The sequence below is a fragment of the Eublepharis macularius genome, chromosome 10 (genome assembly GCF_028583425.1).
Source record: "Eublepharis macularius isolate TG4126 chromosome 10, MPM_Emac_v1.0, whole genome shotgun sequence".
Taxonomy (NCBI): Eukaryota; Metazoa; Chordata; class Lepidosauria; order Squamata; family Eublepharidae; genus Eublepharis; species Eublepharis macularius.
This window is the reverse complement of record NC_072799.1, coordinates 15729317-15744847: the sequence shown is the minus strand read 5'-3', so window position 1 is coordinate 15744847 and position 15531 is coordinate 15729317. Positions and strand designations below refer to the sequence as shown.

At 45.5% G+C, this 15531-nt stretch overlaps 1 protein-coding gene across 3 annotated transcripts in view; it reads left to right on the top strand.

The window, feature by feature from the left end:
- TMEM150C (transmembrane protein 150C) overlaps window positions 1-15531 on the top strand; it is a 40164-nt gene that overhangs the window by 11622 nt on the left and 13011 nt on the right. The window contains exons 1-3 of one of the 3 annotated variants that reach the window (XM_054990295.1): window positions 7110-7159; window positions 10307-10436; window positions 14329-14410. In XM_054990295.1, coding sequence (XP_054846270.1) covers window positions 10307-10436; window positions 14329-14410 — 212 coding nt within the window. In that variant the 5' untranslated portion in view covers window positions 7110-7159. Of the gene's footprint in view, window positions 1-7066; window positions 7160-10306; window positions 10437-14328; window positions 14411-15531 lie in introns of those variants that run through there. The other 2 variants (XM_054990296.1, XM_054990297.1) reach the window with 2 other exon arrangements.

Sequence of the window (15531 nt, the reverse complement as noted above, 5' to 3'; positions counted from 1 at the left end):
CACAAAATCTGGCATTGAAAACAGGGCTTTTAAAATAGTCGGTATCCTGAGCGAGCTTTCATTTCGAACAGAAATTTACACATATTTGTTTATTTGTTTGGGGGCTGTTGCCCCTTACCTGGGTGCAGTTTTAAAAACCACACTGTGAAAGATGAAGCCTCACTTCTTCTCAAGCAAACATAACAAAAATGTATTGTGTAAAGACATACATGGGTTAGAACACTTGTTTGGTATAACATTTTCTAGTTGGATTGCAGGAAGGCTGTAGGGCAGGGATCCTCAACTTTTTTTAGCCTGGAATTCTGTCACAGTGTGATGGCCAGAGACACAAAATGGCTGCAGCAAAATGGTTACCACAAGAGGTGGAGCTTGTCACGTAAGGGATCCCTCAGTTTACCTTCAATCACACAGTGAACATCCTTGTGCTGTGGTGATGTCATTCCTGGAGCGACAGGAAGGAAAGGCCGCCGCGGGGGACTGATCTGATGAACACTTGATGAAAATCAAATCAACCCCCCCTCCCCCGTGGGGGCCTTCCTTCCCTTCCTTGTCATGCCATGCGCTCCGGAGCACCTGGGCCCATTCTCCATGCTTTCCCCCTTGCCAGCCTGGTGAATGGTAATGTCAAAAAGACAAGGCAATTTCCCGGTACAGACAAGGTATAAGAGAAGTGGACAACCACCCAGGGAAATTAAAAAAAATATTTCTATACATTAAGGCAAAAAGCTCAAAAGTTTATACAATAGGTGTGCTCAACAATTGTCATAAATATCGTGCATTCATATATACAGAACATTCATAGGTACATTAATACAAAATTCAACAGTCAAAGTCAAACAAGGGACTGCATGCCCTATTCCAAATCCTTTAAGGAACAGGGAAGGTACTCCAGGTTCAAAGAGAGAGGAAGGCAAGTATAATACAATGAAAGTAATTGTAACGGTTCTTATTCCTTTCTTGTAGGTGTCTTCCAAGATGTTACACTGAGGATGCAATACGGAGCTAGCCCTATGGCTCGGGCCAGCTGAACAGCAGATTTCGTCATAAAGATTTCCTCAGGGGCTTTACAGGATCTGCTGACTCTGTGCTTTCATTTCTTGGAACCCAGAGAATGACGCGGATACCTTCAATGATTGAAGGTATCTGCATCATGATTGAAGGTATCTGCGTCATTCTCTGGGTTCCAAGAAATGAAAGCACTGAGTCAGCAGATCCTGTAAAGCCCCTGAGGAAGTCTTTATGACGAAATCTGCCGTTCAGCCAGCCCGAGCCATAGGGCTAGCTCCGTGTTGCATCCTCAGTGTAACACCTTGGAAGACATCTACAAGAAAGGAATAAGAACTGTTACAATTACTTTCATTGTATTATGCTTGCCTTCTTCTCTCTTTGAACCTGGAGTACCTTCCATGTTCCTTAAAGGATTTGGAATAGGGCATGCAGTCCCTTGTTTGACTTTGACTGATGAATTTTGTATTAATGTACCTATGAATGTTTGGTATATATGAATGCACGATATTTATGACAATTGTTGAGCACACCTATTGTATAACCTTTGAGCCTTTTGCCTTAATGTATAGAAATATTTTTTTTTAAATTTCCCTGGGTGGTTGTCCACTTCTCTTATACCTGGCTTGGTGAATGGTGGCAGGGGGTGGAGGGTGGGAGCAGGGGATCCCGCACTCACACTGGGGGACTGGTAACCATAGGAAATAGTGGGGGAGAGAAAAATGAGATGCCCACTGCAAGTCCTTTTGGGTGCTCTTCTCGTTATATGTAATTCTCAACAATGGCCTCAGAGTGTAGAACAACAAACCTGCACAATGTGGCCATATATAGATAGGGGACATTTTTTCTAAAAACCTGACAGAGGCCCCAAGTTTCCATAAAAATATGAAATGTAAAAAAGAAAATACATTTTGGGGTTAAAATCCCCTAAATTATAGAAGCAGTGTCTGCTTCTTTTAGAAGAAAAAATGCCACTGAGATCTTGTGAGACTATGTTGTGAGATCTCTGTGGCCATCTAGGGGGGTTGCTAGGCAATGTCCAAACAACATTACCAAGGATTTCAAGTCTCAGTTAGTGTCAGCAAAGGGGATGGGAGTAGAGAAGGGGGACTAAAAATGATAAAAGAGATGAGGAAAGTAGGTAAAGCAGGAGGGAGAGAAAATGAAGTAAAGGGTAAAGTTGAAGATGGGGGTGGGCAATAGAAAAGGTGGATAAATGAATGACTGAGTGAGGAGAGGCAAAGGTTGCCAGGGGGAGAAACAAAATGGTTGGTAGGTAGAAAAGGAAATGGGAGGGGCTACAGGCAGTCCAAAAGTAAGACAAAGAGGAGAAAGAAAGCGAGATATGAGGAGATGGGGAAATGAGACCCCCGTTGTGGGTCTCCCACTTACATTCCACAACTGCAACATGTACTTGAATCTGTTGGGCACGTATTAGGAGTTTAAAAAATAGCTTCCAGACCATATCTTCAGGACTGGTTGATTTCTTGCTGGCTGAGCCACTTATTTCTGCAATACCATGTTTTTAAAAATATAGATTGGGAAGATTGTCTGTTGTCATAGGTATGTGGTATGTAGCTGGTCTAGTCGAGAAGAGTACATAAGGGTGGACGTCCCACACAAGTCCTATTTGTAAAATTAGAATAACAAAGTAGGGATCTGTGAGGAACTGTGGTGTCTGAATGATAAATTATTTGGAATTCTTCCCTGCCCCCCCTCCCCGATTCTATGAGCTGTCAAGGGCTTGAGCAGGACTGTCCCCCCCTCCCCTCCCATTTCCCTTTAACTGACACTATACCGTTGACAACAGTACGTCTCCTAGTGCGTGCTCCTCATCAAGCTATTGGAGGGATGTAGTATTTTCTTTTGGTTAATGTACAGTTATTTTTTTTTTCATACTACAAGAGTTCCCTGTGTTGGAACCTGTGCGTGGTCTGTGGGTTGGGTTGCCATTCTCCTGGTGGGGGCGGGGGATGTCCTGCTCCCACCTTCTGCCCCCCGCCACCACTCATCTGGTCAGTGGGCGGAAAGGTGGGGGAACAGGTCTCCAGGGTGCGCTCCCGGGGCAGTGCAACAACATCACTCCTGGGAGTGACGTCATCGTGCCGCACCGGGAGCACACCCGTGCTTCACATGGGGCCAGATTGGGCCCCAAATGGGCCAATTCCTTGAAGTGACATCATCACACAGGCCTGAGAACGTGCACACACAAAAGAAAAAAAAATAAGGTGAGTACTGGTTCCCCCGCTCTCCTGCCAGTAGGGTCAGGGGACCTGGCAACCTTATCTGTGGGTGGCCTGATTTTCCTGTTTAGAATAAGCCCCACTCCACATTTTACTATCAGATATAATAATAATGCTAGCCTTCAGAACCAGAGCCTTTGAGGGCAATCCTAAGTGGGTCTACTCAGCATGCTACTCAGGACTGTTCAATGGGGTTACTCCTAGGAAAGCATTCTTAGGATTGTGCCGCTAATTGAGCTGGCACAAAGGTGCTTTCCATCAATGGATTTCCCCCCATGGATTCTGCAATGGTATGCCCTCACATGACTGTACTATATCAGCAGTTACATAATTTAAGTTGTTCCAGCCCTTCCTCTCTCTGCTCCAATTTCTCCAATGTACAACAATAGTCCTGTAGAGCAAAATACAAACCAGCTGGGCCATAATTTAGGGTGCCAGTTGGGAATAATGTTTTCCAGACTGGACTTGGGACCCTCCAATATTCTGGCATGTTTGGGGCTGGTCTGGTGTGCTGTTGACCCCTCCCTGTATGAGAAACCCAGGAGCATGTGGAGACTGGCTTTGAAGTGTCTCCCAAATGTGCCAGTTCTCTGTGCTCTGAAGTGGGCTACTGCATTCATTCTGGGTCTCATAATCTGTTTCAGAGCATTGCTGGAATGAATTCTGTCCCCTGTGGGGTCTGTTAAATGTTCCTGAGCAGAACCTATCTATTCAGTTTATCCCTACCAAAGGCAGAACATCTGGCTGCGTGCTGGCCCTTTCCTGGCCCGTCCGTTCTTGCCTCATGTATTTTCTGTTTGCACAAGCACTTGTTTATCAAACAGAATATTGTGGCCTCTTGGTTTACAGAGCAGAATAAAGCTTAACGCTTGGTCTGGATTAATGCTTGCAAAGTGAGCTCTGCCGCCCGTCCTTCCTAATCCATGTAATCCTAACATAATAGCTGTCTGTTAGGTTGCCCTGATTCCCTGAAAGTTTATCTGACATGAATAGGGTTGCCAAGTCCAAGTTGGGAAATTCCTGGAGATGTTGGGGGTGGAGCCTGGAGAGGGCGGGGTTTGGGGAGGGGTCTCAGAATGGTATAATGCCATACAGTCCACCCTCCAAAGCAGCCATTTTCTCCAGGGGAACTTGTCTCTGTCACCTGGAGATCAGTTGTAATTCCGGGAGATCTCCAGCCACCACCTGGAGGCTGGCAACCCTAGACATGAAGCATTTGCTAATTCAAGCAAGGCGGTCCTATGAGCAAGAGTAGAACCAAAAATACATGCCACATACCTGTCGTTCCTGTGTGTGTTCTCCGCAGCAATGAGTGGCGCCTCAGAACATTAATATTGTTTGGCTGCTAGTCTCATTGGCCATTTCCTCATGTCCTTAAAGGGACGGTCCATTCACCGAATGCAGCCAGCTTTTCCACTTCACTCCAGACGTCTGTTTTCAAAACAGTCGCTGGCTGTTTGGCTTCCATTTTTTCGGCTTCTTTTCTGGAACCGCAGTTTCCTATCTCTTTAAGGACATGTGGAAACGGCCACTGCTTCTTTTCAGAGCTGCAGTATAAAGCACATAATGGTTCTTGGCATGCTTTGTGCAAAAATAATAATCCAGAGCAGTTTCTGAGACAAAGGCTGGTAGAAAGAGAGCATTGCCCTTGGCCTGTGTCATACAGAAGATAGTTTCTCTATACTTCGGTTGATGCGATATGGTCCCAGTTTATACATTCAGAACAGTTGAGAGGTAAGGCATATCCTGGTGGCTGCAATGGAGAGGTCATGGTTTTGAATGGTGCCCCCCAAACAAAACAAATCTCATTGCTAACAGAAAGATACTAAGTAAGAGAGAAGGCGCACACCAGGGCCGTTTCCGCACGGCTTACCTCAACCCGGAACGCTGCGCAACATGCCGAAAAAAACTCGGAAGATCGCATTTTCTTGTGCGAGTTTTGCGCGATGTTGCACAACATCTCACAAAACGCGCACGAGAAAGCGCGATCTTCCACGTTTTCTTCGGCATGTTGCGCAGCGTTCCGGGTTGAGGTAAGCCGTGTGGAAACGGTCCAGCTTTCTAAGTGCAGAGAGCATTATAATGTACAATTCACATCTGCATTCTCAAATGCATCCCCCTGATCACAATGGCTACCTCCACAAATTGTTGAATATTGCGCTGTTATTTCAGTAGAGCTGAGCGCACAATCCAGTTGTGACTGACTGCTGCAGTGCGGTAATAGCATAATATCCAATGATGCCTGGATACGCCCAATGGGTTGGATCCAGCAGAATAGTTCACAGAAACCCTTAGCACAAGTGGATCTTTCCCCACCTTCCTCAAGCACTCTGCCATTTGTCCCCAAATTCGGTTGACCAGGAGTCCCCAACGTGGTGCCCGTCGGTGCCATGGTGCCTGCCAACACCTTCCCTGGGGCCTGCCAAGTGCTCTTAGACGGTGGACAGGGCTTGTGATTGGAGATCTGATTGGCTGTACAGATTTTTTAAAAGTTGCTTCAGCAACAGCTACCACCACAGCACAAGGGTCTACTCTGTGTGACTGAAGATAAGCAGTATGTATGCAAGAAAATATTTTTAAACAACAGGCTTATTTTAAAAGGCATCCCATTAAACAGATCTGTCTGAAATGTTGAAGAGTTGTTATTAGAAATATGCATGATCTCAGCTGCTGACATTTTGTGGTTGGTTCTGTTTCCTGTGGTGGCCATTTTATGGTAGGCTCCACCTCCTCTGGCAGCCATTTTGTTATTATGGCCACCACTCTGTATCAGAATTCCAATGGTGCCTGCAGGCTCAAAAAGGCTGGGGACCCCTACCACTGACGATGGCTTTGTGAACCAAATGTGTCCCAGCGGCAAGGGGAAAATCAAGTAAAAACACTTTTCTCCTTTCTCTGTTGATATAAGAGAAAAGAGAAAGAAGCAACTTTACCCAGTTTCCATTTGTCACTGCTGCATCCCATCCTATTGTGTATATTTGCTTATCTCCCACTCCTCAGAGAGAAGCTGTGGACTGCTTAGGGAAAGAACTTGCCCCCTGGATTTGACCCAATATGTTGCTATACTCCAGTGCCTGTCCATGGCAGCAGAAGTCTACCTTGACGATCCAGGTCAGGGCAGATAGCCTTTACCTGGCTGGAATCTGAAGCAGAAAGGGGAAGGAGTTGACGTGAGTTGGACCCAGACCTCCTCCAGTATCTGATGGTCTGAGATGACTCAAAGTCAGGCTGGAAAGATAAGCCACCTGGAAGAGGCACTATCTAAACTCGTTCTGACTTGACCAGCTTTCCCCTTCCCCCTGTTACCTTGACATCTTGCAACCCATAACTCCCATTGGAACAGAGATCCAAAGACAGGAAATATCTGATTTCCTGAGAACACCCCTTCAGGAGGCAGCAGTGGAGTTGCCTGGTCTTCCCTGGCAGGGAGTTGGGGGGACTTACCAGATCAGGAGGTCTTGCCCGTGACATCATTACGTTGCAAGCGATGCACTGATGTCACTTCCAGGTGCATGAGGAATGATACCAGCATGTCAGGATACTGCCAAACACACGCACCCCTCCCCGGTTTTCTGCCATATTCCCCCCGCTGGCCAGCTGAACGGCAGCAAGATACGCCTGTCCCATCCCCTGATTCCGTCTCTTCCCCTGAACCTTATCATCTCTGGAGAATTCTTCCTCCAACTACTGTTCCAAGGTCCACAGGGGCAGAAGTCCTTGCTGCCCCGCCAAAGCGAGTTCACCCCAGCAGAATGGAATGAGGCCCCTTAATTCCTTCGTTTATTTTATTTTAGTTGTATTTATATCCTGATTTTCAGACCCTTGTCTCCCCCAAACGGCTCACATCAGTAAGGAGAGGCAGGCCCTGCCAGCAGGATTAAAGAATAAAAAGACAAGTCACACAAGGAAAGGTGAGTGGAAAGAGAAGGGAGAGGGAGAATGGTTTGATGATGTCCGAAGAGAGTTAGAATTTCTGTCTTAACTTGGGCTAGTTTGATCATGCCATACTAGTATTCTTGCCTGGGTGGAACATGATGTAGCTTTGCAGTGGCTGAGCCAAAATGTCCTTTCCCCTTGCATCTGCACTTTTAACTCACTTACGTGAATTAACTCACTCGTTTAAATTGGGCTGCTCCCTATGCAAAGCCGCACCATGTACTGAATCAATACACCTTGACAATAGCCACCCATACTTTGGCACACTAAGGTTTGGCTGGGTCCACTGTACAATAGAAGGTGCGTGATTGCAACACCCAGGGCATGAGTTCTTTGTTCGGGCCAGCCTCATATTTAAATAACCCCCGAGGGAAAGACACACACAGAAGTGTTCTTTCTGGCATGGAGTGGGAAGAGCAGAGCGCTTTTGGCTCTTCTTCACCCTCTGGATAGTTGCCATTTCTTTCTGGAAGGGAGCAACCTTCTTGTGGCCCTAGGCCAGTGACAAAGGCTTCCTTCCTCTCGCTCCTACAGTCCCAAGTAGGGTTGCCAAACTCAAGGCGGGGCCTGGAGTTGTCCCCAAATTACAGCTTATCTCCGGAGGTCAGATCCCCTGGAACAGATGGAACCTTCATGTCCCTTCCAAGTTCCTTCTCTTCCCCAAACTCTGCCACCCGAAGAACTACCCTCAAAGCTCCAGGAATTTCCCAAGCTGGAACTGGCAAGCCTAGATTCATAGCAGCAGTTTATTCTTAGCAGCTTTCTCCAAGGATGTCTCAAACAGATACCTCCTAGCAGGACTACTCATAGTGCAATCCTATGCACAGTTTCTCGCGTTGACTTCAGCGGACTTCGACTGAACCAACTTTGCACAGGATTGCATTGTAAATCCCTAGTTTGGCTCCGGACTAGTGCTGGAGCTGGCCTGCTGGTCTTTCAGGCCTCTTTTCCTTCCACCCAGCCCCACAGTGACTTCTTACTGCCCACTAGTTACCTGCGAGCCTCCCCAAACCTTGCCCATCCACCCCCGTGGCTTTTGACCACATGCACGAAGAAGCAGTTTGGTTGTTCACCTTGTGGCTGCAAGGCCTTCCAGTTCTGGCACTGCTAATAGCCATAGGGAAGGCAAAAGGCAAGGCAGCTTGGATTGCCTTCTTCAGTTCCTGCCCATTTCCAGTTGCCGTTCCCTTCAGCTCATCTCTTCCTGCCTTCACTCTCCATGTTTTTGCTTCACTTGCCGGAAAATGTGAGGCTCCTTGAAATCCTGTATCCAGAAAGGATGAAGCAATATGCCAGTGTAGTGCAGTGTTTAGGGTGTCGGTCTAGAATGTGGGAATCTTGGGTTTGAATCTCTGTTCTGCCATGAAAGCTTAGTAGGTTGGGCCACTCACCCACTCTCAGCCTAACCTACCTCATAGGGTTGTTGTGAGGATAAAATGGAGGAGAGGAAACAATGTAAGCTGCTTTGGGTCCCCATTGGAGAGAAAGGGTGGATAGAAATGAAGCCAAAATAAGATAAAGGAGGGATATGATCATGGGATTGTGCCCTGGCTCTTGACTGTGTAGACAAGGAGAATTGCCTTTTATTGAAGCAGTTTGTCTTTTTATATTTGGGTAGGCAGTAGGGGGAACAAAGCATATTGTTCCACATCCTTTCTATTCATTAGGGTCCCCTGAGATTAATTTGAAATGCGATAGGAAAAGCAGTGAATTCTTTGGTCTGGATTCCAAGTGGTGATGAGTGCCCTCTAGTGCTCCTTGGCTGCAAGCACAACAACCCTGCTACTAAATGCACATTTTACAGCCCAATCCGAATAATTTTATGTAGAAGTAGGTCTCATTGACTTCACTGGTGTGTTTAGGATTGTCGTTTTATGGTGGGTTTATCATGCAGCTTTTTCTGCTCAAAATGCTCATCCAGAGTTTTGTTGCTGAGGCCCAGATTCCAATTCCACTTTGCACATTTCAGAAGGAGCAAGATAGATGGTGAAAAGCGTGCCATTTATGGGCCATCTCTGCACCACTGTTCGGTGCTCTTAAACGGTTGCTATTTACCTGACAAGGTCCAGATTTTCACATTTACTTCCTGATAAATTGCTGCCCATATTTTGTATCTGTTTGTTCAATTGTTTACTATATTCTATACCGCTTTCCCTCACTGCTCAGTGTGGGTTACAATAAAACAAGTAAAAGCTGACATAGTAAAAGCATTAGTGCAATTAAACTGCATTAGGACCATTCAGGATAAAACTCAACACTACCGCCTAAACTGGATGAGAGAAGCAGCAGCCCTTATTTCAACTTGCAGCCCCTTCCATAAAGACAGGTCCTCTATAAAAAACATTCTTGCCCTTACCTTTATAGATCTCAGCTCTTTAAGGAGGGGAAAAGAGAGCAAACTTTGTTGCGGGGATCTTAATCCGTCCCAGCTATATCATTTAGATATTTCTATTCGGCTTTTCTCCCTGACGGAGATCCAAAGTCATTCTTGGATCCTAATTTGTTCATTCTTCCCTCCTCCAATTCATCCCCACAGCAACAACCCTGTGAGGTAGCTTAAGCTGACTGGCCCAAGCAAGCGTTCATGGCAGAGTGGAGATTCCAACCTGTATCTTCCACATCCTGAGAGATTTCTGACTCTTCGCCAAGTCTTTTGAAACTGCATTCCCCTGCATTTTTGGCAGGGGAGAGACGATGGGAGAGAGCTTTTTTGGATGACGGGAGAGAGCTTTTTCTGAAAAGTTAGCTACCACATAATCTCAGTGAATTGTGAATTAGGCCTTAAAAGACCTTATTTTCTCCTTGGCCTATAGGAGGCAGCAGGTCAAAACCAGCACACTGTATTTCATTGTCAGGGGCAATTCCTCCCATCGCTGAGGCCTACTATTTGGGAGCAAAAAGCCCTTGTGACTCCCGTGTTCCTTCTTCCCACACTCTGCAAGACCCCCGATATTCTGGCTGGAGGACATGGTGGAAGAGCCAAGGGAATCCATTAGCAGATTCTCCCCCTCAGATTAAACCTCCCAGCACAGAAAAGAGTGCTGAGTTACCATTTTGGGTTACCATTTTGAGACTTCCCAACAGTAAGGCACTTTGTGATCTCCTGACCTAAATACACACAGATGGCAGAGAGCGCTGGAAAAAGGAGAATGGCCAAGACGCCACACTACAAAGCAGCCACGGAGGTGCCAAAGGACTGCGTGGAACCGTCACCACCTCCAACAAGCAGACGGCTGGGTCCTTGGCTGACATGTGAGTCTGCTTCACACAACAGGGGCTCTGGTCCTAATGTGATATCCCCCTATCCAGGGGTCATTTTGTACAAAAAGAGCTGGAGGAACTCATTAGCATAACTCATTAGCATATGTCACACCCCTTGCCACTGCCGGAAATGTCATTAGCATAACTGATTTGCATATGCCACACCCCCTGACATCACCTATCCTGGCTGCTTTGGACCCAATCCTGGCCATTCAGGGCCGAAATTGGGCCCAAAATGGCAAAAAGGGGCTGAAAATGGCCGAAAAGGGGCCCAAAATGGTCAGGATCGGGCCGCTGCTGAACAGGAGAGTGATCCACCACCTGTCAGAGGCCTGATCCAGGCCGTTTCGGCCCCAATCCAGAATGAAACGGGCCTAAAATGGCCGAGTCAGGTGGGCGTGGCCACCTGACATGTGACCTCTTTGGGGAACTGCCGGAACTGCGTTCTTGCGTGTTCCCCCTTGAAATGAGCCCTGCCTCTATCCTAAGTTCCTGCCCTCCCCATAACTGTATCCAGGCGTAGGAGCTGCTTTTCCATGGCTTCATCTCATTGTGATCTTGTAATGTTTAACAGCAAAGCACCACATAGTTGGTACCAGTTATGTGCATGCCCCATGCAGTTGTCACTTAGTCAGGACCAGATGCAGAAGGGAGTCCTGGGCACCTGGCCCCACCTTTGTGGCTCCTTCCAGTCTTCAAACGTTACAACCATGCTGTGTGATGAAGCCACGGACAAGTGTCTCCAGGGCCACTGTTCTTATACACAAAGTGCCCCTTTGAATTCTTGTACTGGATGGAAAGCAAGATTTGGGCCCAGTAGCACCTTAAAGATTTCCAGGGTATGAGATTTCGAGAGTCAAATTGTGTTGGGGGGGGGACCTCAGTGGATTATAATGGCATAGAATCCACCCTGCAAAGCAGCCATTTTCTCCAGGGGAACTGATCTCTGTCATCTGAAGATCAGCTGCAATTTTGGGAGATCTCCACCCTCCACCCTAGAACCCTACTTGTAGAGATGTCCATTAGTCACACAAATTAAGCTTTTGTGTTTATGAAGCACGCGAGTCACAATTGCAGCATATGTGTGATGAATTAAACTTGTTAAGCTTTAGGCGTGAGCTAAAGATACCCTGTTTCCCCAAATGCTGATTGATTTTTAAGGCTTTCATTTTCCATTGAACTATAGCAGCTTTTTTCCTTCTCCTGCCCTTAGGGAGCTGGTGATATTTTTCTCTGCTCTCCTCATTGGCTGTCTTTATGTTACGAAACTCTGTCTTGTTATAGATGGTTGTCATGGCTGTTAATTGTATTTGGTCATTGTATGGGTATGGTACGGCTGGTTTTTGGTGTGTTTCTCCTCTGAGTTTTTGCATTGCACAATCTCCTTTTGATTTATGCAGTCCCCTGATCTTTTGGTGTTGCTTTTTAAAATTTTCTATCGGAAAGCCACCTGGCCAAGCACGTAGGATATAAATATCTTAAATAAATGGGGAGGCAAGGTGTTTTTGCTCTGCAAATGGACAGCTGTCAGGTACCTACTTTACACGTGGAAAGTTTGGTCCAAGGGATCTGTAAAAGATCTTAGAGAGCAGGTACTGGGAGAGACCTTTCTCTGACCTAGCGCCTGGAGTGGGCAATATGCTACCAGTAAGAATACTGAATTAGGTGGGCTAATTGTCTGTAAGGTAGTTTCATATGTTCACATCATAAAAATGATCTTTAATGGCTGACTGAACTGGCGTTTAGTACAGTAGTGGTAAAGTACAGAATTTACAAGAGATGACTTTCCTGAAGTCCTGAATACCTGCTTGTGTGAACTCCTTGCATAATTTTCCAGGTTTTTTTTTTCAATCACTTCAGACAGATGTCCCTATAGGACCCTGGGAAGAAAATCTGTGCTAATATGTCCTGTTATGACAGTAATTCTATACAGACTAATTTAACCAGGCTGACTCTCAGGGACTTTTTCAAACGAACCGGTCGATTAGCATTTCTGGCACAGAGCATGGGGAGATTGGAAGGAAGGAGGAGGGAGAGAAAGTGGTACATACCCCAAAGCAGGAGAATTGGGAGAGAAAAGGCACCCCCTGAATTAAAATCCAGTCTACATAGAGATTTCTTACGAGGATCCTAGAAGCAGAGAGAGATTGACTTTCTATCTGCTAGCCTGTTTCTGGGTACCCAAGGGTTAGCTTCATCTCACTTATTTAACATCAGGCATACTGATGGGTGATGAAGCCCCTCAGATTCTATGCTCATCAGAAAAATATGCCAGCTTACAGAAACAAATGAGAATATAAAACACAGGACGAGGTATTTTGCATGTCTTCTTCTCCTCCTTTTTGCAGTGTGTTGATGTTTTCTGGCATAGAGTTGTGACTTGGGGGGACAGAAGGAAATCTATGATGAGTAAGGAGAAGAACACAATGGTGGGAAGGAAATGTAGCTGCGAAGAATGCAGTTTGTGCAAATCTGGCTGACGTACAGGCCGTCTGCTTTCTGTCCAGATTTTAAATGGTTGTGCTTTACACGAAAATTTGCTTTGGGTGACAAATGTAGGTTTGAGACAAAATCTGAGCAACCTTAACCCAAGGCAGTCAAAGCTGTCACTGGATTTTAGGGGCTGGGGGAATAAATGTGGAAGTGCACTCGGGGTCTCCTGAAAGCCCTAGACCCTACCCCTTATTTTAAGGATGGGTAGCATAGGACTAATTGGCCAGTCACCTACTTGCTTGGGTATGGCAGAAGTTGGTCCAGTTAAATAGGCACTTTCCTCTCCTTTTTCCTTTTGGGTAATATTCTGGGTAATATTTGGGTTATGTTCTGTACAGAGCACATAACCAGCTAGACACTATACAGAAATTGAATTACAAAAATGATCCTTGCCAAAAATGATGCTTGCCAAACCAAAAAGAAAATTGAAAAGATGGTCAAGGCTTCTGTGTTGCCATCACGGGGAGTTCTGTCGTTGCAGAAATGAGGTGGCTCCTTTCCCCCAACCCAAAAAAGCATCAGCGTTAGGGATGACTGACGGAGCCATATTTCCTCGGTGCTATTTCCAACATAGAAAAAAAGCATTTCCCAAGCAGGAAGCAGGACAGAATGGATGGGCAGATACATTAATAACAGTCGGGCTCAAGGAAAACAAACTGGGCTGGAAACATTCCACATCCTTGACCACCAGGTCCAGTTTCTTAAGAGGCACCATCACATTTTTAGGACTGGACAGTTTCCCCTCAGGCTGACTAAATGCTTCTGTCTTGGATAAGATTCATGTCCAATAGCACCTTAAAGATCAACTAGATTTCCAGCTTATGAACTTTCAAGAGTCAAAGCTCTCTTCGAAAGCTCATATCCTGGAAATCTGGTTGGTTTTTAAGGTGCTACTAGATCTGAATCTTGCTCTTCTGCTGCAGACTGTCACGGCTACCCATCAGAAACTGTCTTGGGTATCTGCTTAAAATTCCTCGATAACTAGGCACCTGTGATTTTCCCCAGTCCAAGATGGTTGAATTTTTGTAGCGGATGGAACATCAGTTTGGATGGGGAAACTGGATCCCAAGGCGATAATTTCACTGGAAGACCTTGGACTAGTTACTGTCCTTCATTCTCCTTCATGCCCCGGAGTTATCACAAAGGTAAAATCGGATTTACATTGCCCAGAGATTCTTGGAAGAAGTGTGGGACAGATAGTTAACTTGCAAACCTAGTGAAGAAGAATGCTGACACCTTCAACGTATAGAAAACACTGTTTATGTGACCCCCTCGCCTTTGTGGGGAGGGGGAATAAGAAAAGGCAGTAGTCCTCTGTTTGTAGAACCTTTGTTAGCCGCCTTCCCCCCCGTCAGGTTTGTTTTACTCCTGTTCTTTTTCTTTCTGTCAGGCATGGATGGGAAGAAATGCAGCGTATGGATGTTCTTACCTCTTGTACTGACAGTGTTTACCTCAGCAGGACTATGGATTGTGTAAGTGTTGTGATATCTTTTTTTTTTTTAATGGCTCCTGGAAGGGAGAATTCTTCAACACAGTATGTGTCAAGGTCAGAGAGCTCATTACAAAGGGAACATGATTCTGGCTGGAAAATCCCTCTTCACGTATTCTGCCCTTTTCCTGGAGATACATATTTTGTCTCTTGTAAATACCCATTTGCAGGAAAGATGTATTGGTGGAGGGATGTGAGTGGTTCCACATCTTAAACACAATGAAAATGCTTCTTCAACAGAATCCAGATTTTGTGCCAGGGAAATCAGAATTCTTCATGCTCTATACACTAGCTCTAGTTTGGTGTAGTGGTTAAGAACATGGGACTCTAATCTGGAGAACTGGGTTTGATTCCCCACTCCTCCACTGGAAGCCAGCTGGGTGACCTTGGGTCAGTCACAGCTTCTAGAAGCTCTCTCAGCCCCACCCACTTCACAGGATGATTGTTGTTATGGGGATAATAATAACATCCTTTGTATGCTGCTCTGAGTGGGTGTTAAGTCATCCTGAAGGGTGGTATATAAATCAAATGTTATTATTACTATTGGGAATTTTATTTTAATAATCCTTGAGCTTTTGAGATTCAAGTATATTTCAAGTATATTTTCACATCCATAGGAAACGTGCTGTGAAAGGAGGTAGGGAAGGGAGAGATGAAGCTGAGATTTATTAGTTCACCTTTCTCACCGAGGCTCAAGGTTGATTACCCGCAGTGTAAATCAGTAAAATCAGTTTCAAAGGTATTTCAATAAGCAATATAATAGGACCAATTTGCAAAGAAAGCCAGCAGAAATCCAATACAGAGTTGAAGAAATGCTGGAACAAAGCATAAGCAATTCTAAGACAACATATTAAACAACATAGAAACTACTCCTAGGATCATACTTACTGCAAAAGACAATACATAGCAGTAACATCTATAGTCGCTATCATTTTACTGACACTTCTCTCCAAGACCAGTTCCTTACAGTGCAGCCCTTCTAATGAATAAACTATGTAAGTGGAAAGTGTAAATCTTGTCGAAAGCCAAGAGAATGGAAGCTTTCCTGACCTCTTCAGGTAGGCCATTCCATAAGAAGGGGGCCACCACTGAGAATGCCCGTGT